Here is a 27058-nt window from a genome sequence, read left to right as displayed (position 1 = left end):
GACAAGGTCTCCTCCCTATGTTACCCACGCTACTTTCAAACTCCTGGGCTCAAGTAATCCTCCCACCTCAGCCCCAAAGTGCTGAGATTACAGATTACAGGTGTGAGCCACCACGCTCAGCAAGCAAATCTTTAAATACCTAACCAGTAACACTAATGTTCAAGGGACCATGAGTACACATTAAAAAAAAAAAATCACATCTAGGGCTCATTTTGTTAGCAAAAATATTAAAAATTCAAACAATCAAGATTAGCATGGCCCCCGTACCAAGAATGACACGTAAATTCTTGAAGTGTTTCATTTTTTTAAGTCACATCTAAATAAACAAGAACTTTCAACAGCTGAAAGACCCCAGGCAACAACAATCCCTATTTGTTAGAAGTCCAACTAAATCAGTACAGTTGTGACAAAAAGGGTAAAGAAAAAGAGAACAAGTAAGCCAAATGAAGGAGGCGGCAGGAAGACAACTATGGGTAGAAGCAGTTCCCTTCAAACAACCCAAGCAAATCCTGCTTCTTTGGAACTTACTCCTATTTCCCTCCTGCACTCATCCCTCTTGTATTGCTGCTGTAACTCTCGCCATCTGAACTTATCTGCTGCTTTGCATTTTAATTGTTTTCTGAGGGTTTTTTTTTTTTTTTTTTTTTGAGACAAGAGTTTCACTCTTGTTGCCCAGGCTGGAGTGCAATGGCACAATCTTGGCTCACTGCAACCTCTGCCTCCTGAGTTCAAGCAATTCTCCTGCCTCAGCCTCGTGAGTCGCTGGGATTACAGGCGTGCGCCACAACGCCCAGCTAATATTTGTATTTTTAGTAGAGATGGGGTTTCTCCATGTTCGTCAGGCTGGTGTCGAACTCCTGACCTCAGGTGATCCGCCCGCCTCAGCCTCCCAAAGTGCTGGGATTACAAGCGTGAGCCACTGCACCCAGACGCATTTTAATTCTTAACGTCTGCCATCCTCTACCCAAGTACAGACCACTTTAGTGTCTCTATCAAAGGGGAGAAACGTTGCCCTTTACAACTTTTGTGTTATTTTAATACTGTGTTGTCTATTGACATTTTTGGCTCATGTTTCTAGAGTAAACCCACAAAAGTAAACAATTATAGACAGAAAAAAGCTGACCATAATTTTACACAGTTGAAAATGCCCTTAATTAATGCTCAGAGTAAGTAATAATTTAGGGAAAATAAAAAAAACAGTCATGTAAACTTCTAACTTTTTAGCTAAGACTCAAGACAGCAAACTGCCAAAGCTGCTATGGATTAGCGCTATGTACCAAAGCTAAAGCGTCTCATTCCATAAAGGCCATACCAGAAAACAAAGCACGCACCTGAAAAACCACTGTCTAAATACAAGAAGGAATACACAGATATACAATGGTTTTTGTAAGGCATCAACACAAGCACATTGTTCTTTGAAATTTAAAGAAAAAATTTATTGAAGATCTGAAAAACAATTCCTAAAAGATTGACTTTTCCAGAAAACTAGCTACACAATGCATTGCGTCTATCATGTTAAAACGTGCATTAGACACAAATACAAAAACCATGAAACAAGCCACCATTCTTCAACAATTTGAGCCAAGATAAAATGCCTAAGTAACAACATGGATGACTTGCAAAGGATGGGCTCTTTACTTTAAGCACCATAAAAAAAAAAAAAAGCACAAATGGATGAGTGTGTTCAGTTATATACACTGAATTGAACCTTTGGCACTAGGAATCAGAGCATTTTGTCATATAGCATTAACATGTATTATAAAAGTGCGTAGTGTCAAAGGAATAGAACCACCAGCATTCAAAAGCAGCTTTGTCAACTAGGCAATAAAACACTCTACAGCATATCCCTCTGTTGTCCATCATTGAAAACACTGGCAGCAACTTTGAAATGAAAAAAAAAAAAAAAGAAAGAAAAGAAAAAAGGAGCTATTACCCCCTTTTATTTTCTCTGTTTAAAATCAAACAGAAAACAAACATCAATTGTTATACACTAACATCTTCAAAGCACATCGTTTGTACAAGAGATAGACTAAGAACAAAAATGTGTTTACGGAGATCCAAACATAAGTGAGTGAGAGTGCCTCTCACACAGCTTTCCGATGGTACTCAGGAGGAGCCACTTCATAATCGCTGGCACTGAACAAAGTTGCAGAATTCTTTGCCAGGTACCTAAAAATAAAATATTCATTACAAAAATTTTTAAAGGTCATTATCTTGATCCAAATCTCTTCCTATATATTATATACATAAGCCACAGAAAACACTTTCCTAAAATACATTAAACCAGACATTCTCTCACAGTAAAACCACACATAATGACAATTCAGGTAAATAAATAAGGTTATACAATGAACAACACTATACATATACAAAGGAATGAACTCTGGAGTTACTCCCCTATTTCTAAACAGCAAAGAACAGTTATGTCTGCAGAATACCAACTTGGGAGCTTGAACCATCTTTAAGAAACAGTTATTATCCTATTACATGACAGCATTACCCTAAAAGAACATCTAGACATTTTCTAAAAAAAAAAATCGTTATCAGCCGGGAGTGGTGGCTCATGCCTGTGATCCCAGCACTTTGGGAGGCCAAGGCAGGCTGATCACCTGAGGTTGGGGTTCAAGACCAGCCTGACCAAAGTGGAGAAACCCGTCTCTACTAAAGACACAAAATTAGCTGGACATGGTAGCGCATGCCTGTAATCCCAGATACTCAGGAGGCTGAGGCAGAATTGCTTGAACCTGGAGGCAGAGGTTGTGGTGAGCTGAGATCACGCCACTGTACTCCAGCATGGACAAGCGCGAAATTCCATCTCAAAAAAAAAAAAAAAAAAAGAAAAGAAAAGAAAAAAGAAAAAAATCCTATCAGGCCAAGCACAGTTGCTTACACCTGTAATCACAGCACTTTGGGGGGCCGAGGCAGAAAAATTTGAGGCCAGGAGTTCAAGATCAGCCTGGCCAACATGTCAAAACCCCATCTCTACTAAAAATACAAACATCAGTCAGGCATGGTGGTGTGCACCTGTAATCCCAGCTACTTGGGAGGCTGAGGCCCAAGAATCGCTTGAACCCAAGAGGCGGAGGTTGTAGTGAGCTGTGATCGCATCACTGCACTCCAGCCTGGGCGACAGAGCAAGACTCCATCTCTAAATGAATAAACTTTTTTTTTTTTAATTACATAAAAGGGAACGTGAAATGTCAAGTAGTAGAGCACATTCCATAAAGAAACTGAGGTCCAAAGAAGGTATTTATCATTAGTAAAGCAAAGATGATAAATCTTGCCTACATTCTCAAGTCCACGTTGCAGTTTTAAATTTACTGTAAAACGATTGTAATGAGAAAATTCATATACAGAAATATACAAAGCAGAAACTGAAAACTCCCACCCTCCCTTCCAACACCACGCCCAAGAAATAACCCAGTATTAACTAAGATCCACACTGGAAAGCCAGATCTTATGCAAAGATTAAAATAATGTTTCTCTACAAGTAACAATTACACCATACTCCTCTACTACAGCTTGGCTGTTTTTCAATTGAAAACATGGACATCTTTATCAGTATGTTTAGAGTGACCTCACCCTTTTAATAAGTGCTTGTTTCAAATTCTTCACTATTATAAAAATGCCCTCCAAAAACTTGTAGAAACCAGGATTGCCCTTTTCTCCATTTCTTCAAACATTTAAAACCTTAGCCAATCTGACAAGTGCTACTTTACTGACAGTTTATACTTTCATCATTATTTCTGACATATTTTTAATGGTCCTTTGTGCTGCCATTGATGTAAATTTCCTGTCCTACTTTTCACTGGTTTGTTCATTTCTTACCAAAGAACTCTGTGTGTATTAAAGGTACCAACCATTTATCATAAATGGAACACTATAGAACTATGAAAATATTACATTTCTCCTTTCATTATCTTAACAATTTAATTTTAAACTTCAGATTCATCTAGAATTTTGGTACATGACAAGTGTGGCTTTGTTTTCTTCCAAACTGTCAGCTGTCTTATCACCAATCTACCAGACTCCACTGCTTTCCCCTACTGCACCAATATATCATCTATATACCATCTATCATTTCTGAAACTCCCATGTATTTGCACTTGCTTATACTGCTCCATTACCAACTATCTATGCCTGTACCAATACAATGTTTAATGTTTTAGCATCTATACTGCCAATCCCTCCCATTACACGCTAATTTTCAAATCCATGTTTATAATTTCAAGCACAGACTTACTTTAGGAAATCGTGAAGATAATTGAGTAATAAAGCAAGGCTCTTCTCATCCAGAGGTGTATAAGCCAACATTGCTCCAATTCGTACTGTTTAAACAAGAGAATTTATCCAAAGTTACATCCAAGGCAGGGGCACTACAACCATGTGTTTTAATTACGTGAGCAAACACCACCAACTCCTTTAAAATACATGATTTTAGGCCGGGCATGGTGGCTCACGCCTGTAATCCCAGCACTTTGGGAGGCCGAGATAGGCGATCACTTGAGGTCAGGTATTCAAGACCACCCTGGCGAACGTGGTGAAACCCCATCTCTACAGAAAATACAAAAATTACCACAGATGTGGTGGTGCACACCTGTGATCCCAGCTACTTGGGAGGCTGAGGCAGGAGAATTGTTGAACCCAGGAGGCGGAGGTTGCAGTGAGCCAAGATCGCACCACTGCACTCCAGCCTGGGCAACAGAGTGAGACTCTGTCTCAAAAAAAAAAAATTATAAAATAAAATACACGATTTTTAAAACTCTTGCTCCTAAAGAGATTTTGCTATTTAACATTCTAGATAAAAGTTCAAATTAAAATGGGAGTCATGTTTTGGAAAGTTAATTACTTTACCTCTTATTCATTTAGAGAAGACCCCCCAAAAAGTAAAATCCATTATTTTCTACATGACGTATTACCAAATAATCTCAGGAGATGTGGCGCTCCATACACCTGGGACATGGGTGCATCGGGATGATCTGCAAGAATTTCAGCATACTGTGGTCTCTCAAATTTATAGAGTAGCTGGGTACCCAACATTACGTTGAAGTATTCTTTTATCCCTGCCACAACTTCATTAACCGCATACTCCCTGATAAATGAACAAAAATATTCCAAAACTGGTCAATAAAAATAACTGACATAGAGAATAATTCAACCAATTTAAAGAATTAAAAGCTGAGCTAGTAATAATGAATCATAGCTGAGATTTTTTTAAAGGGCATATGAAAGCAGGGTTTGACAAACTAAAGCAATTAAGATGATTCTTACATTTTCAGATGGTTAAATTTTAAATGGTTATGCAAATACCTACATGATAGCTTAAATTTTACCTAAAATATTTACTATCTGGCCCTTTAAGAAAAAGTCAGCCAGCCAACTCCTGTGTCAAAGCAGTGAAATTCTATTTTGCTAGTTTCTGGTGGTATTAATGTTTCAGAGTCAGTACAAGTTTCAGATGACTTATTTAGAAACTTTTTTAAATGTCTTTTGAGTGTCATCTGAAAAATGTATATTCTTACTTATTATCTGTGTTTCCACGAGATTTCTTGTAATTTGCATAATCCTCAAGAATGGAATCCACATTCTTCTTGGCAGGAAGATAAAAGAGCTATGAAGACAAAAATATGCTTAAATATAAGCACTCTCTTTTTTAAAGAAAAATCATACCAGGCAAGTTTTTATACAAAGATCAGGTAACAGTAACAGTATTTCAAATTAGGAAAGATACTATTCAGCACTTAAAACATGGATAATGTGGCTGAGAAACTACAGACAGTTCCCAACTTACAATGGTTTGGACTTAATTTTCCAACTCTCTGCTGGGTTTATTGCGATGTAACCCCATTCTAAGTTATGGAGCATCTATATATTTAAACAGCCAAATGAGACTCTACTAGACAGAACAGCACAGCTTTTAAAAATGTCAATCTGTCACACACACATAACAGACACGAATGTGCCTTTGTGGTACTACCAAGTCATCATTTACTGTTATGCATACTATTTGCTAGATCTAGTCTAAAGCATTAAAATAATTATCTTTTCATCCTCTCATCAGCATTGTCAAATACGAACTATTATTCCATTAAATGCAAAAACAGAAGCACAAAAAGGCTAAGAAACTTGTCCAAACTCACAAATAATAAGTGATACAGCCATGCTTGAATCTTCGCAGTTTAGCTGTAATTGCATAATCCTCCAAAGGATTCAAATCAGAATTCAAACTATATCCACATACTGTATATGACTGATAGGTCTCTTAAGTCTCATAATCCTCAAGCAGTCCCTAATCATCTCCCCCAACTATCCCTAACCCTACCTATGCCATTTGTTCAAATAGCTTCATTTGTCCTATAAAATTCTCAATTATAGAGTTCAACGATTGACAAACATGTCACTCCATTAAACATCCTTTTTCCTGCAAACTAATAATAGATCCAGGCGCTTAGTAAGATTCAGGTTCTTTTCAGGGTCATGAATACCTTGCAGGTGGTGGTGTGTGCTTTCTATGGCCTACCATTAGCAATGACAATAAGACATATGCTTCTTCACCTTTATGAATTTTCAGAACGACTTCCTGCCCTAGCAATCTCCAAAAATGAGTTATTTCCACCTTTATCATTATAACCTCATAAAATTTATATGTGAACTTTTATTCTTCTAAGTTACTCTTTCTGGTAGTAGTTCTAAAGTGTTCAGCCTCTAAATTAAAATATTATTTTATCAGTCATACCTTAATAATTCAAGTCAATATAACACTTTCCTTTAAAAACTTTTTTTGCTAGCAAGAATGTATCATATAGCTTAACAATCTGGGTAGCTTTTCAAGTTACCTGTTTTTGCCTGGTAATTAAGTCCCAGTCATCAACAAGCCACGGTTTTAGCTCTTCAGGAATCTTTACTTTAACTTCAACTCTGTTCATGAATGTTTCCTCCTAAACAGAAACAGGAGGAGTATTAAAAACCTAACCTTTCTTGCTGAATACCAAACATGGAGGGGAGCTGACTTTTAGAGGCACTAGGGATAAATCCTAAAGTAGCCAAGCATACAGCTGTACTGTCATTTTTTAAAATCATTAATGAAAACGACCATACGCAGTTTGCTGTTGGGAGAAAAGAATCTGACCTGAACTATAGTCTATTTAGTGCATTTTCTTGTAAAGGTAAAAATTCTTCAGTAAGGTTCCTCTTGTTCAGGAAATGAAACACCCTGACTTGATACATTTTAACTCAGTATTTTCTTATTTACCATTGATATCAAAACTATTCCAAACACAACCATCTTAAAGGTACATCTTTAACTCCTAAAAATAAATACGTAACACCAAAGAAATAGTCTTGTAGGTGAACATGAAGCTTACACAACAAATGATCAATTGGGTAGGTAAATGTGGAGCTACAGGTGAAATAAACATATACAGAAATTTATCGTTTACCCCCAAAAGAGAAAATTTTTAATTTCAGGAATTAACCATGTAAGCAAATCTTACAGAGAATCAAAGCTCCCATGGTTATGTCATGTAACTGAGACTAAAAATCCTAACATGCTATTCATAAACACAAGAAAAACTCACATTTTCAACAGTAGGATCTACCCGGGCCCTTTTCTTCCGAGGAGGCTGAGGGGTCTCACTGGTACTGCCACCATCTCCATTTCCAGGTGCTGTAAATGTTGGCGGGAAGGGGTCTCATTTAGCTAATTTAACAAACTCTATAAGGAAAATAGTCTCTTGACACATTATCCCTTTTCATTATTTCTCCATTACACAGCTGTTACCTCAATCTAAGTTAAAGAATCATATTCCTACCAAAAATACAACTTTCATGAAGAGCTCTACCGAACATTTAGTATAGACAACATTTAGTATCACCATCTTCCATTTATTTATAAATGTTATCTTCTCAGTGGGAGACATCAAGACTAAAGCAGATGAAAATAAATGCTCACAAGTTTCTCCTTGGCAAAAAGAGGTCTCTACCACCATGTACCTATTTTATAACACTGCTGTGAGACTCCCATTTGAGATGATCAATAAACATAAGCTTACTCCAAAATTTCATAGCTTTCAAAATAAAAACGTCAATGTCATAGAGGTAACATAAATTAACGTTAAGAAAGTTAATATTCTTACTTTTCTGTTTGTTCTTTTTCGTTTTCCTAAAAGGAGAGAAAAAAAAGAAAAATAATTATTTCCAGTAAAACTGCCTCTGTTTCAACTCCCTTTATCAGGGTTAAGTTCACAGAGAAATACTAACTTGGATAAAAGATCAGGTGGTAAATATGTGTCCTACTCAGACACAAGGATTTTTATTGATAGTTGGTTAAATTCCCATCTCTCTCCACATAATAGAAAAAAATAAACCAAGCCAGGCGCAGTGGCACATGCCTGTAATCCCAGCATTTTGGGAGGTGAAGGGGGGGTGGATCTCTAGAGCTCAAAATTCCAGACCAGCCTGGGCAACATGGCAAATCCTGTTCTCTATAAAAAATACAAAAATTAACTGGGCATACTGGCAAACGCCTATAGTCCCAGCTACTTGGGAAGCTGAGGTGAGAGGATTGCTTGAGCCCAGGAGGCCAAGGCTGCAGTGAGCCTTGATTGCACCACTGCACTCCAGTCTTGGTGACAGAGACCCTGTCTCAAAGACAAAAAAAAAAAGAAAAGCAAACCAAGAACACTTTAGTAAACAACTTCGTTCTTCCAGGGTTATATTAATATATGTTATAGTATATACTACATTATTAGGCCCACCAAAAAAAAAGGTGTCAAAGGTTAAAATTTTTTTTCCAATTATTTTTGTTCCCCAAAATATTTTTAGATTTGTGTAATTTTTTTGTTGTTTTAAGTCTCCTCATCTTGATTATCATCTCTAACAGCAACTTACCTCACGTCTACTTATATATTGTCAAATGGTAAATTGCTAATTTTGCTTTATTTATTTATTTAGAGATGGAGTCTTGCTCTGTCTGTTGGGTGATCTCGGCTCACTGCAACCTCCTCCTCCCGGGTTCAAGCGATTTTCCTGCCTCAGCCTTCCAAGTAGCTGGGACCATAGGCACCCACCACCACTCCCAGCTCATTTTTGTATTTTAATAGAGACGGGATTTCACCATGTTGGCCAGGCTGGTCTCAAACTCCTGACCTCAAGTGATTCGCATACCTCGGCCTTCCAAAATGCTGCTATTACAGGCGTGTGCCACCATGCCTGGCCTAATTTTGCTTTTTTACATTATTATTTCTAGACCACAAAGGAAACAGTTTATAGAGCCCATGATTATGGATTACTTTCGATGGAAAGATACTATAACACCTGGATTTTTTACTTTTCTGTAGCTTTAAATAATACTTATAAATGTTATTAATGAAATATATTCATTTAATTTAGGTCTTAAGGTTTGACAATTCAAATTAACTTATGTTTGGATATAAACACAAAAATCTGTGTATAGGTTTTCTCTTGTCTGTTAGTTTTGTAAAAATCTGTTGGACTGTATTTCTCGGTCAAAGTCAACCATGAACTTTACTTGCCCGTGTCAATATGTGGAGACCAAGAGAAACCAAGAGTCCTCACACTCAATCCTTTACCCACTCAACTCTGTAATATAAAACTAAAATACTGACAGGTGATCTCAACTCTAAAGTAAAAGATCTATAAAATATAGATGAGTTCAGCATCCCGAAGCCAAAATGCTCCAAAAATCCCAATTTTCTGAGCCAACATGACATTCAAAGGAAATGCTCATTGAAGCATTTTGGATTTGGGATGTTCAACAGGTAAGTATAACGCAAACATTTCAAAATCCAAAAAAAGTCTGGAATCTGAAACGCTTCTGGTCCGAAACACTTCAGATAAGGGATATTCAACCCATACACTTCAATAAGTCCTAGTAGTAAGAGCTTGACATTCATGCTTCAAACATCTAGACTCAGGATCCTTCAAAAGACTCAGAAGCCAGTTTGAAGAGGCTTCTACTGTCCAAGAATGGGAAATTTAAATTTTAAAGCTTTACTTCATATATTTACTCAGCCATTATTTTTGTAGTGGAGACTGCACAATGCTGTATTCAAATGCAAATAACTTATGGGCATACTACCACTTAGATTTCTATATAATAACTTAGCACAGTGATAAAGAATTAGTTATGAACTATTACTTTTGATAAAAATCTTTTCTATATAGAGAAAATTACTGCCTTTTAAGATGTAATTACTATTAAATCCTAATGAAATACTACACTACAGTTTTCCAAAGAACCAGATCATGAAAACATGTTACCACTTATTAAAGCTATGAACAATCCTCAAATAGTAACACACTTAATCCTTGCCAAACAATTATCTTCTCACCAAAAAGAGTTTAAAAAAAAATAAAAAGCTTCAAACATCTCCAAATGCATTAAATACTAAATACCTTCATTAGTAACACCTTACTTTTTTTAAGAGGCTGGAGCGCAGTGGTGCAATCACAGATCACTGCAGCCTAGAACTCCTGGCCTCAAGCAATCCCTCCCACCTCAGCCTCCCAAAGCACTGGGTGTAACACCTTACTTTTAAGTAGAAAAATCAGATCAGTAATTCTGGTAGGAAATAAAATGACCTCTTAATAAAAGTTATAATCTTTGTTTTTATTATTACAAATACTTAAGAATACTTATTAAGTTACCACTCTTGTCATCCACTTTCAGGTACATCAACTTTTTTTTTTTTTTCTTTTTAAAAGACAGGATCTCACTCAGTCGCCAAGACTAAAGTGCAGCCTTGACCTCCTGGGCTCAAGTGACCCTCCCACATCGGCCTCCTGAATAGGTGGGACTACAAGCATGTGCCACCACCCCCTGAGCTAATTTTTTTATTTTTCTGTAGAAGCAGAGGCTCCTGATGTTGCCCAAGTTGGTCTCAAACTCCTGGGCTCAAACCATTCTGCCTCAGCCTCCCAAACAAAGTAGGGGGATTACAGGTGTGAGCCACCGCACCGTCCTACATAAACTTTAAACATACAAAATGTATGCATGCACATGACTTTCTCACTCTAGGCTTCTTATCAGATGTTCTAAAATCTAGAGCTAACAAGAAGTAATGGTTTTGTGCCAGGAGCAGTGGCTCACGCCTATAATCCCAGCACTCTGGGAGGCCAAGGCAGGTGGATCACCTGAGGTCAGGAGGTCAGCCTGACCAACATGGTGAAACCCCATCTCTACTAAAAATACAAAAATCAGCCAGGCGTGGTGGCGCACGCCTGTAATCCCAGCTACTTGGGAGGCTGAGGCAGGAGAATCACTTGAACCCAGGAGGCAGAGGTTGCAGTGAGCACAGATCACACCACTGCACTCCAGCCTGGGCAACAAGAGGGAAACTCCGTCTCAAAAAAAAGCAATGGTTTTCTTAGGGGTGGGGATGAGGAGGGCAGTTATTTGAAACCTTAACTTCTCACATATTCTTACCATGAGTTTCACCAAAGTGGAGGTTAATTCGTATGTATTTTTAGCACTTGCCAGCACTTGCTTTTTAGGTTTGAAAAGGCTTGCCAAAAGTTATCTCAAAACTTAAAACCACTAATACTATCTTTGTAAGAGAAAACATCACACACATATATTTATACACACAAGTTAAAGGGAGGGGGAACCTGCTGAGGAAAATTAAGGAATACGTTATTTTAAACTACTTTAACGACCTGATACCTGAGGAATGGGATTCTTACTGGTTCCAACAATGTTCCAAAGTTTCCATTTCAACACAGTCTAACACACAATGAACATAAAATATTATCTTCACATATAGTATGCAAAATCAAAACAAAGAGCTTCTTACACTTCAACATTTTTCTGTTGCAGACCAGATGTCTTCTTTCCTGGGGCAGCCCCTCTCATCTTCCCCTCTGCATACTGCTCCCTTCAAAAATAATTTCAGTAATGTCAACATAAAATGAGCATTTATGTGAAAAAAAAAATTGTCAGCCTGATTCCATTAGGAATTTACATTCAAATTCTGTCAACAAGTTTTTAACAAGTTGGACAGAGATATTTCCACAAAAATCAAACAAAACACTCAAGAAACAGCAAAAGGCTCAATTAAAATCAATGTAATAAAAAGTGACTGTAATAGACTGTTCTCATAGCATCGAAAATTCCATTTGTTTTGGAATTCACTAATCCCAGTGTTTTATTTGTTCCCATTACCATTTTAATTCTTTTTTTTTTTTTTTTGAGACAGAGTTTCACTGTGCTGCCCAGGCTACAGTGCAGTGGCGCGATCTCCGCTCACTGCAAGCTCTGCCTCCCGGGTTCACGCCATTCTCCTGCCTCAGCCTCCGGAGTAGCTGGGACTACAGGCGCCCGCCACCATGCCCGGCTAATTTTTTGAATTTTTAGTAGAGACGGGGTTTCACCGTGTTAGCCAGGATGGTCTTGATCTCCTGACCTCGTGATCCACCCGCCTTGGCCTCCCAAAATGCTGGGATTACAGGCGTGAGCCACTGCGCCCAGCCATCGTTTTAATTTTTTTAAAAATACATTTCAACTTTGAGATTACCCTATAAATCATAGAGTCTTTCAGGGTCCCTTTTCCCGTGCTTTCAGAGATGAAAAACAGAATAGGAAATGCCTCGTTTGCTTGTTTCCCCACCAAATTTGTCTTCCAGAGCCCCCGAAAATAAAGATTTTTATCAGTGAGTTCATACCTATAGCAATTTCCAACAACATTCTGCTGTTTTCTACCTAGGTCTAAGATAAGCTCAAGTAATGGCAGGTATGCTACTTCCTTTACCTAGATATGGCTTGATCACTTGAAGTCAAAGCTGTAACACAGCAGCTGAAAGGTACCAGGAATCATTTTATAGGCAGGGCAGCCAACATGATCTCCATTGTTCATTCCATGTCCAGAATTAATCTACAGGCATTTCTCCTTAATATTCAGTTCACAAAACAAACTTACTGATTGGCTTTTTGAAGTTCTCGCTGTTTCTGCAAATTGGTGTCCACGTATTTGAGTACTCTGCTCTCCGGAACCCACTCATCCCAACTGAAAAAGAGGAAAGTTAAAATTTAACTCAAAAATACTCTGTTCTCCAACTAATTTTCTGAGACCAAGAGGCAAGACTGGATTTCTCTTAAGTAATTTGATGAACTGGCACTACAAACATATTCTCAACTAAAATGAAAATCTAATGGAAGTCTGTTCTGTAAAAAGGAAAACTTTTTATTTTCAAAAAGCAGCATTCCAAATCTAAGCTGCCAGAGTCCAAAAGCAGATTATTCAAATCATTTTTAGAAATGGCTTAAGAGTTTGGCACTTAATGTAAGATTCACTAAGTGATTAGTCTTATGTTATCTTAAAGACTTTTATTGTCAAAAATAAAGCACAGGAGTCAAAAACTCAGTTATTTTTAAAAATTAAAACCAGCTGTGTGTAATGACAAAGTTCCATATAGCTTTGTGTTTTCATTTCATTCTCTATGAAATGAGGATAACAACAGTACTTATCTCAAATAACTGTTATGAGAATACATGTAAAACACCTGAGAATCCCTGACACAAAACAACACTAAAGGTATGTCAGAAACATATTAGGAAGTCTACAATACTCAAACACCAACTAGACTGACTGAAGTTTGTAAAGTATTAAAATGATTTAACACCATTCTCCACCTTCATTCAGTCACAAATGAATACACACTAACTTTCAAGGCTGATCAGAAAGCTGGCTTTCTAAATATTAGAAGGCAGAACCAACTCTCTTAAAAATGTTAAGACATTCTGGCACTTCAAAGAGCTTGTTCAAAACACAATTTCTGATTATGTGTTTTTTCCCCAAAAATGGCAAACAAAAACAATGTAATTTCTTAGGGAATGCTAACTTTTTTTGAGCAGTAAATCTTTTCTCCTGCTGATGGAGCTCCTTTAGTGACACAATTAGGTGTACTCTCAAGGCACCCAATTACAAAAAAAAATTTAAGACTTTCTTTTGTTTAATGATTTCCCACCTCTGACCTCTTATATAATACAGCCAAGAGGAAAATAATAAAAAGCAATCCTGAACATGATTTCCTAGAGAAAATTTCAAAACATGCATTTACCTAGAGGTCAGGAGGGGGTGGTGTACTGAGGGAGCTCCTTCAGGAACAGGAAAAAGGGCTACAATATCCTCATGTGTCTTCAAAGATTTTTCAGAGCGCCTGGGCCTCACAGCACTTCTGATACAGACAGCATAGTACAAAGTAATCTCAGTGACCAGGTGCAGAATTGAACTTCAGCTTTATTAAGATTCATTTACAAATGGAGTATTTAAGTGTCTGTGTCAACAAATTCCAACGAGGTTTGAAAATTTAGAAATCTCCATCATCTATTATGTTTTTGAAAAAAGATTAACTGAAGTTTAAGAAAATTCCAATTTAGGGATTAAGGTTTTGTTGTACGAATTTTAAAAAGTACCCTGCACAAGCCATTTTCAAAATGAGATTATTTTTGAGATATTTGTGTGTGTGTGTGTGTGTGTGTGTGTGTGTGTGTGTGTGCGTGTATTTTTTTTTTTTTTTTTTTTGAGACAGAGTTGCGCTCTTGTTGCCCTGGCTGGAGTGCAATGGCGTGATCTTGGCTCACCACAACCTCTGCCTCCTGGGTTCTAGCGATTCTCCTGCCTCAGCCTCCTGAGTAATTGGGATTACAGGCATGCGCCACCACGCCCAGCTAATTTTGTATTTTTAGTACAGACGGGGTTTCTCCATGTTGGTCAGGCTTGTCTCGAACTCCTAGCCTCAGGTGATCCGCCCACCTCGGCTTCCCAAAATGCTGGGACTACAGGTGCGCGCCACTACACCCAGCTAATTTTTAGTAGAGATGGAGTTTCACCACGATGGCCAGGCTGGTTTTGAACTCCTGACCTCGTGATCCACCTGCCTAGGCCTCCCAAAGTGCTGGGATTACAGGCATGAGCCATCGCGCCTGGCAAGAATTTCAGCTTTTTTTTTTTTTTTTTGAGATGGAGTCTTGCTCTGTCGCCCAGGCTGGAGTGCAGTGGCACGATCTCGGCTTACTGCAACCTCTGCCTCCCAGGTTCAAGCGGTTCTCCTGCCTCAGCCTACAAACTAGCTGGGATTACAGGCATGAACCACCACACCTGGCTAATTTTTGTATTTTTACTAGAGACGGGATTTCATCATGTTGGCCAGGCTGGTCTAGAACTCCTGACCTTGTGATCCACCCGCCTCGGCCTCCCAAAGTGCTGGGATTACAGGTGTGAGCCACCATGCCTGGCCCAGAATTTCATAGTTTTCTAACGGTAATGTGACTAATTCCCAGAGTCACAATGATCCATGGGCAGTACTTACACAGAATAAATACACAACACACAAGGTATCTGAATAACTCCTCCCCCTTTCAAAATGAATTTAAAGGTTTCTTTAAAGACTTTCTAAAGCTAAGATCATTCTTTCAATATTGCATATATTTATCTACATGCCAAGTCAACCAAAGACATTTCTGATATATTAATATTCCTCAATACATCTACAAAGATAGTAACAAATCTCTAATATTTGATGCTATTTTTTCTTAACTTTCCCCAACAGTAATTAATATGTGTCAAATTAGTTGAGAACAAAAAAATCTACACAAACCTATCATTTCTTTGAGTTACTGGACTACAATACACCAAAGAGGAAAATGCCCATTATTTTTCGAAACAATAAAATCTGAAAATACAAGCATTTGGTATTTTCACAATTTGTGACAAGCTACAAATGCCACTTAAAATCCAGTCTTTGCGCTGTACACATCTATGTGTGCAATTTTATACAGGGTTATCTATTATATGTGAAAAAGAACTAAGCACAAAAGCTGTATTCACAGTTACTAAGGTGAAATTCTAAAATAATTTTTTAAGGTTTTTAAAAATATCTTCTTTATTCTATTCCCTTGTCGTAGTTTCCCTTAGTTTTTTATGTGTTCAATCGCTTTTTTTTTTTTTTTCCTGAGTCTCACTCTGTCGCCTAGGCTAGAATACAGTGGTGCAATCTCAGCTCACTGCAACCTTCGCCTCCTGGGTTCAAGCGATTCTCCTGCCTCAGCCTCCCGAGCAGCTGGGACTACAGTCGTGTGCCACCACACCCGGCTAATTTTTTTATTTTTAGTAGAGATGGGGTTTCACCATGTTGGCCAGGCTGGACTTGAACTCCTGACCTCAAATGATCCAACCGTTTTGGCCTCCCAAAGTGTTGAGATTACAGGCATGAGCCACCACACCCAGCCTCAAACACTTTTTTAAAATTTTTATTTGCTTAATTATAAGAGGGGTGTCTACCTATGTTGCCCAGGCTGGCCTCAAACTCCTGGGCTCAACCTCAGCCTCCCAAGAAGCTAAAACTATAGGCACCACCATACTGGCTCTAAAACAATTCCTTTAAAATGCAGGAGATGGAGGAGATTAAGCCTAAACCATAAATTTGCTTTGTGTTTTTCTTTGATATCCTATATGGTCTTTCCCACTCATAGTATGCATAAAATTAAGATGTTATCTTTCCTGTAGAGAAATGAAATTCTCCTAACACTCTCAACTTTATCTGGATATTGTCAGAATATCAACACACAAAATTTAAGTCTAATAAAGATTGAAATGCAGTTTTAGCAAGGCATTGTTTAGTAATAAAAAGCTATGAGATACACTAGGAGTCACTATTTTCCTGTTTCCTAGATATTAGAATCCATTTAGTACTAAAAGCACAGTTTACTTCTACCAAAACAGTTTTCTCCATTATTTTCCCAACTTCTCAATATTTAAAATACAAGTCCATGAGGTTGGAGTTACCTATCATTATTAAATATTACCTATCACTATTAGAAATACATGTTGTTGTTTCTTTTTAAAGGAGTCCAGATCTTGCTCTGTCACTCAGGCTAGAGTGCAGGGGCACATCATAGCTCACTGCAGCCCCAAACTCCTGGGCTCAAGTAATCCTCCTGCCTCAGCCTTCCAAGTAGCTGAGGCTACAGGTGCACACCACCACACCTCACTGATTAGAAATACTTTAATTATCATTAACTGGGAAAAAAAAAAACCCACAAGTTGTCAGGATGCACTTCTATGCATTTCAGATTTCTACCTTTCCACATTTATATTAATGGAAGTAAAAGGTCTGATAAATTCTCAGCTGAAAACATCTGATATGTGAAAACAACTTCCTAACAAAGAAATAAAATTAACTGGGTTGGTCACCTGGATAGAGTACTAGATGAAACAAGACCAAAGTCACAGGGCCAGTGAACCTCACAGGAAAAATAAACTCCTTCCATAGTAACAGAATACTCATCAAATCAGATGGCACTGATCCCATAGTAAACCAGGTAAAAGAGCCTGAGTCAGGTGACACAAAGCCTTAAGTTACTAGAGGACAATTCCACAAGAACAATACTAAATAGCAATGGCAGTGCTATCTTTGAAGGACAAAGCATCATTAATAAAATGTAAAACCTCCCATAGTAAAAATTACAAGTCTTTTCATTACAATCACCAAATAGGAGACTTGGGTAAATTTTTAGACAGGGTTATTTGTGAGGCCCAAGGAGAAAAGTCCCATCACTGAAAAACAGCTCCACTGGATGGACATTCTAGAATGTGTTCAATCTATACCCATTGTCCATTCCTAGAACAAGATCAATAACATCGGTACTTTACATACACACACACACAAAAAGGCCGGGCAGTGGCTCACACCTGTAATCCCAGCACTTTGGGAGGCCGAGGCGGGTGGATCACCTGAGGTCAAGAGTTCAAGACAGCCTGGCCAATGTGGTGAAACTCCATCTCTACTAAAAATACAAAAAATTAGCTGGGCATGGTGACAGGTGCCTGTAATCCCAGCTACTCAGGAGGCTGAGGCAGGAGAATCACCTGAACCCCTGAGGCAGAGGTTGCAGTGAGCCGAGCTCACACCATTGCACTCCAGCCTGGGCAACAAAAGCAAAACTCCATCTCTCAAAAAAAAAAAAAAAAAAAGGCTTAACTCTTAGGGGTGAGAAATTAAGACTCTATAATTGAATGTTTCTGTGTTAAATCATGCTAAAAAGTGAGTCACATGAAGTCATTTTCTGTCAACACTAAATAATGTTTCCAAAGTTCAGAATATGGACTGGTAAATTCTGTCTTTATTTCCCAATCAAGCAACCTTTATCCTTTCTCCTTTTCTAGACAGAAAACCCAACTAGTTTTTTTTAGCACAGCTGCTTGAAATAACATATATAATCAACATGTTTGTGGTAAGGCCAAAAAATTCAGGCCATCCTAAAAATGTACCAAAACCAGGAAAAAAAAAAAAACAGAAAAATGTGATTGCCACATTCAACCAGAATAATTGATTGACTATATGACTAATAGATATTACACTAGAACATAATAAATATTCCCAAGATCCAAGTATATTTAAATTAAAATGGCTCAGTACCCTAATTTCTAATAGTTTTGTCATACTACAAATGATTCACCTTTGCTTCAATATGTACTATATTACATTAAAACTGCAGAATAATTGAAAAGCATATGCTTGCTAAGCCAGTCAATGACACAAGCTATCTTGTTAATTACAAATAGAATTGTAAGATCTAATACTCACTTTTTATTCCAACCACTGTAATGTATGAAGTATTTCACTTGTTTGTCCTTTATGGCAACCTTTACACACTGAAATTCAAAAAAAAAATAATAATTCACTTAGAAATTTTTTAAAGAGACACTACCTTTTCAAATCATCCTTCAAAGACACTCTACACAAGCTTTATGGTGGCCTAAACAAAATGACTAAGAACACTAAGCTTGTAGAATACTCAAGTTACAAAACTGAAGATTAGTCACAAAAGGTCCAACAAAGCTGAGAACCACAAGCATAAAAGGTCACCTTAAATCTTTAATCAATGGATTACAAAAGCTATCCAAGGACAGCTAATGAAAGCTATGCTTGTGTCTTCTCAGTCTAATCAGCCAGGAGCTATATTTATTTCAAAAGCAAATTCCTCTAAAGCAAAGTCTTTAAACTATATTATAAAAGAACTTCATTAGCTTATGAAAGGCAGTAAACGGACCTGTTTCTGAAAAATTAGTTTAAACAACTTGTAAAGCAATGAATTAAAAATATTTCACTTTTCTTAAAAGCAGCCAGACAAAAGGAATTACTAGAGGCAAGTCATTAACTATGACAAGTGATGACTATCTGGTTTTGGATTTAAAAGTCTTTAAGAGAAAACCAAAATAACCACAACAGTTTAATTTGTTTCAATATCTTCAATTCAAAAATTGTTCAACAGAGTGTCAGGTGCCAGGAGAAAAATCAGCCAGTTTAGTAGCGTTTGCCAAACGTTGATACAACAATAACAACATTCAGGGATAAAAACGATTAACAGGAGATAATTTTTTTTTTTTTTTTTGGTAGAGACAGTCTTGCTATCTTGCCCAGACTGATCTCAAACTCCTGACCTCAAGTGATCCTCCTGCTTTGGCTCCCCAAAGTCCTGGGATTACAGGCTTGTACGTCACAGGCCCTGGCCATGAGTCGTAATTTAGCACTTATAAACATTATATCATTAAGATGTATGTACGTATACATATACTTAGAAATTCCTGACCATCTCCATACATCCAAATTCAGCCATTTTAGGATTTCTTTTTTAAGAGACAGTCTCCCAAGGGGCAATGGCTCACGCCTCTAATCCCAACACTTTGGGAGGCCGAGGCAGGTGGATCACGAGGTCATGAGTTCAAGACCAGCCTGGTCAACACGGTGAAACCCCGTCTCTACTAAAACTACAAAAATTAGCCGGGTGTGCTGGCTGGCGCCTGTAATCCCAGCTACTCGGGAGGCTGAGGCAGGAGAATTGCTTCAACCCGGGAGGGGGAGGTCACAGTGAGCCAAGATTGCACCACTGCACTCCAGCCTGGGCAACAGAGCAATACTGTCTCGGGCGGCGGGGCGGGGAGCATAAAAATAGAGAGACAGTCTCGCTTGGTTGCCCAAACTGGCCTTGAACTCCTGGGCTCAAGCAATCCTCTAGCCTCAGCCTTCTGAGTAGCTGAAACTACATGCATGTGCCACCGCGTTTGGCTCTTCAGAACTTTAAAAATACACTTCTGTGTATTTAGAACACAGGAAAAAAAAAAGTAGTGAAAATGGCTAATATTTAGTCAGAAATGTCTGACACTTTAAGGCTATTTTCAGACACATATACCATAAAACTACTCACCAAGAATTTATGCAGAAATTACATAAATTAAACATTATACTGTTTTGTATTTTACGGGTTCATTTTTGGAGCTACGACTGTTTAAGGTATAGTCAAGTCTTAAATATTTGTACTAAAAAAGTTATCAGAAACAAAATACTGAAACTTTTTTTTACTTTGGAATGCATTCTCCTGCTTACCTTCAGCTAAATGTAAAATCAGTTTTTATAACTTGAGCACACCCTGATACAAAGGGGGCCTCCCAGAATACAAACTTTGCCAAATCAACAATCAACAGTTAAATGTACTTATTTTTAATATTAGCTTTTACCTTTAACCTAATATAATTAGCTCAATGCTTACTCAGCATGTATTTACTTTTAAAAGTAACTTCAGCAATGTTTTCTCACCAAGTCATTAACCACAAAATGCTCTTTGTTCCCACAGCCCATCTTCCCTTTCTAACATTCCCCTCAAATGCTACTTCCAGATCAGTAAGAAAAGTGGAAGAGAGTAGCAATGTTTTAATTCATTTGAGCCACTAAGCAAAACAATAAGAATCTCAGAAAGATGAAGAAATTTATTAACTACGAACCTAAAAAAGGCAACTCTCTTACTGAGGCAACAACAAAATACTGTACTTGTATTTTAAATGGCCAGATCTAACCAGTAGTTTTGGCCAACTTCTCAAAAGAAAACAAGTTTCATACCTTTGCTTCATAAAGAAGAGGCCCATGAAAGCACAGCACTCGCTCACCTGTAAAGGGAGAAAAAGTACTGAATTGTAATTTTTTCTCATATATAAAAAGATTAACATCTTAGAGAGTCATCACACTTTTATTAGGGTATTCCTAGCCAAATTAGGAAAAATGAGGACGGCTATACAGAGCACCACTTTGGCTCAAACTTCAACCATACCCTACAACAAAAACACGTTGGTATCTGATGGTAAAAACAAAAACAATTCATTAGCAGGTCAATCTACTTAAATAACCAAATCATCTATCACCTGTTAAGCACATAAGCGGACTCTCCTGCAAAGCTGTCGAGGTTGGTTGGTTTTAACTATATATCTGAAAATACAGTTTTTTAAATGCTTTCCTCATCTGTTTTTCTAAGTTGAGGACCTTTACTCTCCACTTGTATCTCTGCTTCCAACCCTTTTACTCAGTGAAATATCGTACAAATTAAAATATCAATATGCATCAGAGATTGGCTGGATTAAGGGGTCTCACTATGTTCATTCCTCAAATGTGGAATGATGTTCTAGGTGCTAAGTTGCTTCAATGAACAAAGAAATGAGACAATAAAGCCTAACCTTTGGAACGTAACAGTCTACGTTGAGCCTACTTCAAGACTAAAGAAAATGTCAGGACCTGGAAGTCTTGGAAGCAATTCTAGGCAGTACCTCAGATTACATTTGAGTGTAGCTTGAAAGATTTTGCACACATTATTTTCAGTCCACTTGGTTTCAAAAGACCCATGGACAACTGAAATATCCAAAAATGTCAGCTCTTTTTTAGCTCTAAAATTAAAAGAGCAGGCGGGGCGAGGTGGCTCACGCCTGTAATCCCACCACTTAGGGAGGCCGAGGTGGCGGGATCACCTGAGGTCAGGAGTTTGAGACCAGCCTGGCCAACAGGCGAAACCCTGTCTCTTCTAAAAATACAAAAATCAGCCAGGCATGGTGGTGTGTGCCTGTAATCCCAGCTATTCGGGAGGCTGAGGCACGAGAATCGCTTGAACTCGGGAGGTGGAGGTTGCAGTGAGCTAAGATCTTGTCACCGCACTCCAGCCTGGGTGAGAAGGAGCCGCCCTCTCAAAAAAAAAAAAATCAGCCGGGCGTGGTGGTGTGCACCTGCAGTCCCAGCTACTCGGGAGGCTGAGACATGAGAATCGCTTGAACCCAGGAGCTGGAGGTCGCAGTGAGCAGAGATCACACCACTGCACTCCAGCCCGGATGGGAGAGCAAGACTCCGCCTCAAAAAAAAAAAACACTAAAATTTAAAATATTTTTTAAAACTCTGTATTTTCAAGCCTCACCAAAGACCCATATTATTAGACTCTCCCAGAGCACGACCTATTAACTTTATTTTTAAATCAGTTCTATAATTCTTTTAAGTGGTCACTCTATAAAGAATCACTGCTAGAGGCTGCTGGACCTACGAATAGCATTTCTGAATTAAAGACGGAGACTGGAAAACGGGAAGATCAAAGACTTCTCCAAGGGCCCAGGAACGAGAACTAAAATGGGTAAACTATACTGCTAATAAACAGCGAACAAGATCAGATCAGATCTGTGTTTCCTAATTTCACTCTCCTGGTACATTTTAAAGGCACTCTGAAAATGGCCTACCATTTTTCTCCCCTTGGCTGCTACTGCCAGAAAAAAAAGTGCACTGAAACCGAGGCCCTGTGACCTCCATTCTAGCTACGAGGCCCTAGTATTTTGTTGAAAAAATATACAGCTAGCTGAGGAGTATGACCCAGGACAGCAAATGCTCCGTCTCAAAATCTAAACAAAACAAAACAAAAAAGAATTTCCAATGGAAAACCAAGTCCAGTGCAAAGCAATCACTATGCCTTAAGAATTGCTTATACAACATATATTGCACGCCATTATCAAATAAAAAAACCTTTTTATAAGTTTACGAGTTTTTTTTTTTTAACAAGTTTACAAGAATCATTAAAAACCCTATTTCTCGGCCGGGCGCGGTGGCTCGCACCTGTAATCCCAGAACTTTGCGACGGCGAAGTAGGCGGATCACGAGGTCAGGAGATCGAGACCATCCTGGCCAACATGGTGAAACCCCGTCTCTACTAAAAATACAAAAATTAGCTGGGCGTGGTGGCGCGTGCCTATAATCCCAGCTACTCAGGAGGCTGAGGCAGGAAAATCGCTTGAACCCAGGAGGCGGAGGCTGCAGTGACCCGAGATCGCGCCACTGGACTCCAGCCTGGGCGACAGAGCAAGACTGTCTCAAAAAGAAAAAAACAAAACAAAACAAAAAAACACTACTTCTCGCCACTCTTTTCTCTACCATTACATAAACTCTACAGTGTTTCAAGACGATTCTGTTAGCACTCATCAAATATTCTTTTTCCCTTGCAAGATATTCTCCGATCATCTAATTAATACATTTTTTTTTTTTTTTTTTTGAAATGGAGTCTCACTCTGTGGCCCAGGCTGGAGTGCGATGGCAGGATCTCGGCCTACTGCAACCTCCGACTCCCGGGTTCAAGCGATTTCCTGTCTCAGCTGCCCGAGTAGCCGGGATTACAGGAGCCTAACACCACGCCCTGCTAATTTTTGTATTTTTAGTAGAGACTGGGTTTCACCAGGCTGACCAGGCTGGTCTCGAACCGCTGACCTCAGGTGATCCACCGCCCCCACCCACCTCGGCCTCCCAAAGTGCTGGGATTAGAGGCGTGAGCCACCGCGCCCCACCAAAATCATTGTTAAAACGTGGTTATACAATTCCATTTTAAACACAAGTGCAAAACACACCTGGAAGATGTTAAATACAGACTCTCTTACACAGCTTTCAAAACCTTACCTGGGGATACCTTGGTTCCTACTCTTCTCCAATTACCCCACTTAAAACCGCACAAGGAAATCTCTGCTGCTACTCCTCTCTTAACTAGCAACCCTCTAGAACTAAAGCGCTTCTTCCAGAACAGCCATCCTTAGGTTGTTCCCACAGCAGCGATTAACTTTTTGTGCCTTGACAGTCTGATATACCCTACGAGCCTAATAGTTTCATAAATACATAAAACACACACTAGTACAAAGGAAACCAACTGTACTGAAACAAAACACTTTAAATGTCACGTTCTATGACATTACAGGACAAAGACTTGGCTGCTAATACAATAACTACCCTAATTTTGAAGAAATGAGAATGCGATAACTGAAAACATCTTCCATAACTGTAATGTTGAGATATGAAAATATACTGAAAATGCTAATGTGGTGGTTTTTTTCGGGGTTTAGGGGGAGCAATTACACGGTTAATTGAAATACTAAACTTGGGAGATAGAAAAAAAAATCTTCCTCAATTTCACGCACCGTCTCAATTAATGCACTGACTCTAGATTAAGAATATCTGCTCCAAAATATCTAGTAGAATAATGAATCCATAGGAGGTAGAGTCAACAGCTTCTCAAGGTGAGAGAGGGTTATTAAAAGTCACACGGCCGAGAGCGATGCCTCACGCCCGTAACCCCCCCCAACTTTGGGAGGCCGAGGCGGGTGGATCGCTTAAGCCCAGGAGTTCGAGACCAGCCTGGGCAACATGAAACCCCGTCTCTACCAAAAATACAAAAAAAAAAAAAAAAAGAAAAGAAAAAACAAAAACCCTAAAAAACAAAACAGAACAAAACAAAACTTAGCCGGACGTGATGGCGCGCGTCTGTGATCCCAGCTACTTGGGAGGCTCGCTTTAGCCCGGGGGGGGGGGGGGGCAGAGGTGAGCCGAGATAGCGTCACTGCACTACAGCCTGGGTGACAAACATCGTCTCAAAAATATAAACAAAAAAAGTCACTCATTAACAAAATACCCCTAAAACCTCCTTAAATATTCCATAAACTTAAAATACGCAGTACTACGGTTTGAGGTTTACGGCTCTAAAAGGAATTCTAATGCAAGTCTAAAAACCCCTAGAACAAAAATCGTACGCATGTAGACATCGTATTTACGGTAACTAGCATAAATTTCCATGGCAATGAAAAGGAATGTTAAAGTGTTCCTCCTTCTCAACAGGACTTTACTTCCTTTTTAGCTATTAGACCTCCACCTTATTATACGTTAACTGAAGCGTTGTGAAAATTTAAACAGCTGCCTTCCACTGGGAGTCAGTCTAACCTTACCCAAAACTCATGTCAGTCGAAAACCAATTAATAAAAATAAATTCAACTTTCAAGTCATTGTTAAACACTGCAACTAATCAAACAATTACTGCATTTAAAAAATGACGTCGAGGCAATGGGACTTACAAATGCAAACGGCGTTAACACTGCATTCAGATCATTTTTATTTACTTTTTACGAGCAACTGCAAAGCGAGAGCTCACTCACATTACCATAGGATCTTGGCACTGCGCCCAAGAATAGCAGAATGATGCCTCCAGGCAACACAAAGCGGAGGAAAACGCTCATCTCATTGATCCTTTTTTTTTTTTCTGTCCCCACCCACCACTCTGAGGTAAGCGGAGGGCCCCGGCAACCTTCTGGTCGTCGTGGAAGGGGGCGCTGCATCTGCCCGTAAGCTGTGCCTCCATACGGGACCGAGACGCCGGCGGCCATGATGGCGCCGCCATCTTGCAACGGCCATTTTACAACGCACTTCTCCCGCCCCGTGGCGCCAAACCCACCCCCATCCGCAGCTGAGTTGCCACCGAACGCAACCATCCCGGGGCTCCAGGAAGCACCGAACCGCCCGTCGTAGCTGCCCAAGCGGCCGGGCGCGCCGCAGGACCGCCCGAAACAGCCACCGCCCCTCCCCCCCCCGCCGCCACATCACTTCCCCTAACCGCCGCCATGGCGCTCCCGTCGCCTCCCTACAATAGGCTGCTCTCTCCGCGCCCTCTTCCTCAGAACAATAACAAACACTTGACGAGGGTGTGCCACGCGCCAAACGCTCTCTCTCCCACTCTAACGCCTGCGCAGCACTCTCGCTTCACAAAGCGCTTTCTCACAATGACGCATCGGAATTGCCATCCGCAATGCGCTTTCCCCGCACAAAGCACTGACCGCCGCCTTCTCAGGGCGCAGCCCGCGCCGCCCCCGGCCCTCAAGCCTCAACCACCTCGAGCCCGCCTCCATCTCCTGCGCCGTTAGGTGCCTTTTTCCCAAAGGCGCACACTCACCCTCCTGGAATTTAGGCTTCGGGTCCTGCTTCGGCGCCATTTATAAGTGATTCGCCGCCTCCTCCTTCTCCCACCACCCCCGACTACCGCCCCCTACTCTCTACCCCACCCAACTCCGCGTCAGACGCGCCGTCAGGCACTGCCAGCTCTACATCCTGGGCCGGATTTGCCAGCGCCCGCAGACCTCACAGCACCGCGACCCGCGCAGCCGCTGCTCCAGCCAACGACAGCCCGCCGCGCACGCGCCCCTGCGCCCGCGCCGCCCCAGGGCACGCCGGGACTGGTAGTTCGGAGTCGGTGGAGGCGCCCCACCCCCACCACCCCGGGTGGGGGAGGGGCCGGCTACCCTACCCCACCCCACCCCACCCCACCCCTGCTTCTCTCCCCATCCCCCCTGCTCTGCGGGTTGGTAAAGCGGGGATTTGATTTCGTGGGAGGTTAAGGCGGAGCTGGCGATGGGGGAGAGTGGGGGTGGTGAGCCACCAGTGATAATAGAATGGGAAAGGCCCAGTTGCGACGTCCCTTGGGCAAATAAGCCCCCGTTGATGTTGAAGTAGTCGGAGAGAATAGGGCTGGCTCGGAAACCTACATTCAATAGCATTCCGCTAGTTTTTGCATAGAAAGGCTTTAGGATCAGCAAGAGGGTGGGAAGTGGGGTCCGCTTCTGGAAGCTTCGTTGTTTAGCAACCCCACTGCGGAGCCTATTTGGTGGGATTGATAGCCATTTGTTGGCTCCCAGGTCTACCTCCTCTTCTCCAGCCCAGCCTTGCGGAAATGAGGATGATGACGTGGGAAACACTAGTCACGCTTTAGCTTTTTGAGATAATGGAGCTCTGCTTTCTGAAAAAGGCTAGTGTGAATATGTCAACGTCTGTATTCCGTACCTGCCCTGTTTGTGCTTCTTGTCACTCTAAACAAACGGATTTCTTCAATATTATACCTTTTTTTTTTTTTTTTTTTCTGAGATGGAGTGTCGCTCCGTTGCCC

At 40.0% G+C, this 27058-nt stretch overlaps 1 protein-coding gene and 1 pseudogene across 4 annotated transcripts; one reads left to right on the top strand and one right to left on the bottom strand.

Annotated features, from left to right (window-relative positions):
* The first annotated feature begins 210 nt into the window (after nucleotides 1-210).
* Nucleotides 211-307, top strand: LOC112205645 (U6 spliceosomal RNA; annotated as a pseudogene).
* Nucleotides 308-1414: 1107 nt separating this feature from the next.
* Nucleotides 1415-26381, bottom strand: MORF4L1 (mortality factor 4 like 1). 4 transcript variants are annotated; one of them, XM_016927261.4, is made up of 13 exons: nucleotides 26072-26356; nucleotides 20914-20960; nucleotides 18604-18671; nucleotides 14077-14193; nucleotides 12936-13022; nucleotides 11814-11894; nucleotides 8136-8161; nucleotides 7578-7666; nucleotides 6837-6938; nucleotides 5523-5611; nucleotides 4920-5092; nucleotides 4244-4328; nucleotides 1415-2169 (listed from the first exon to the last, which is right to left on the bottom strand). In XM_016927261.4, exons 1-13 carry the CDS (start codon nucleotides 26109-26111, stop codon nucleotides 2085-2087), a joined length of 1089 nt encoding a protein of 362 aa, XP_016782750.1. In that variant the 5' UTR covers nucleotides 26112-26356; the 3' UTR covers nucleotides 1415-2084. The 4 variants fall into 4 exon arrangements, with proteins under 4 accessions (XP_016782750.1, XP_016782751.1, XP_054523051.1 ...); XM_016927262.4 differs by lacking the exon at nucleotides 14077-14193 and having other exon boundaries at nucleotides 26072-26381; XM_054667076.2 differs by lacking the exon at nucleotides 11814-11894 and having other exon boundaries at nucleotides 26072-26313.
* Between the last annotated feature and the right edge of the window lie 677 nt (nucleotides 26382-27058).

Source organism: Pan troglodytes, chromosome 16 (genome assembly GCF_028858775.2).
Source record: "Pan troglodytes isolate AG18354 chromosome 16, NHGRI_mPanTro3-v2.0_pri, whole genome shotgun sequence".
NCBI lineage: Eukaryota > Metazoa > Chordata > Mammalia > Primates > Hominidae > Pan > Pan troglodytes.
This window is presented reverse-complemented; position numbering and strand designations above follow the sequence as displayed.

Coding starts and splice junctions, on each gene's coding strand:
- MORF4L1 (XM_016927261.4), bottom strand. CDS start 26,111: ATGGCGCCGAAGCAGGACCCGAAGCCTAAATTCCAGGAGG. Junction 5,093..5,522: donor CGTGGAAACACAGATAATAA/GTAAGAATATAC, acceptor TTCATTTATCAG/GGAGTATGCGGTTAATGAAG. Junction 4,329..4,919: donor ACATCTCCTGAGATTATTTG/GTAATACGTCAT, acceptor TTGTTTAAACAG/TACGAATTGGAGCAATGTTG.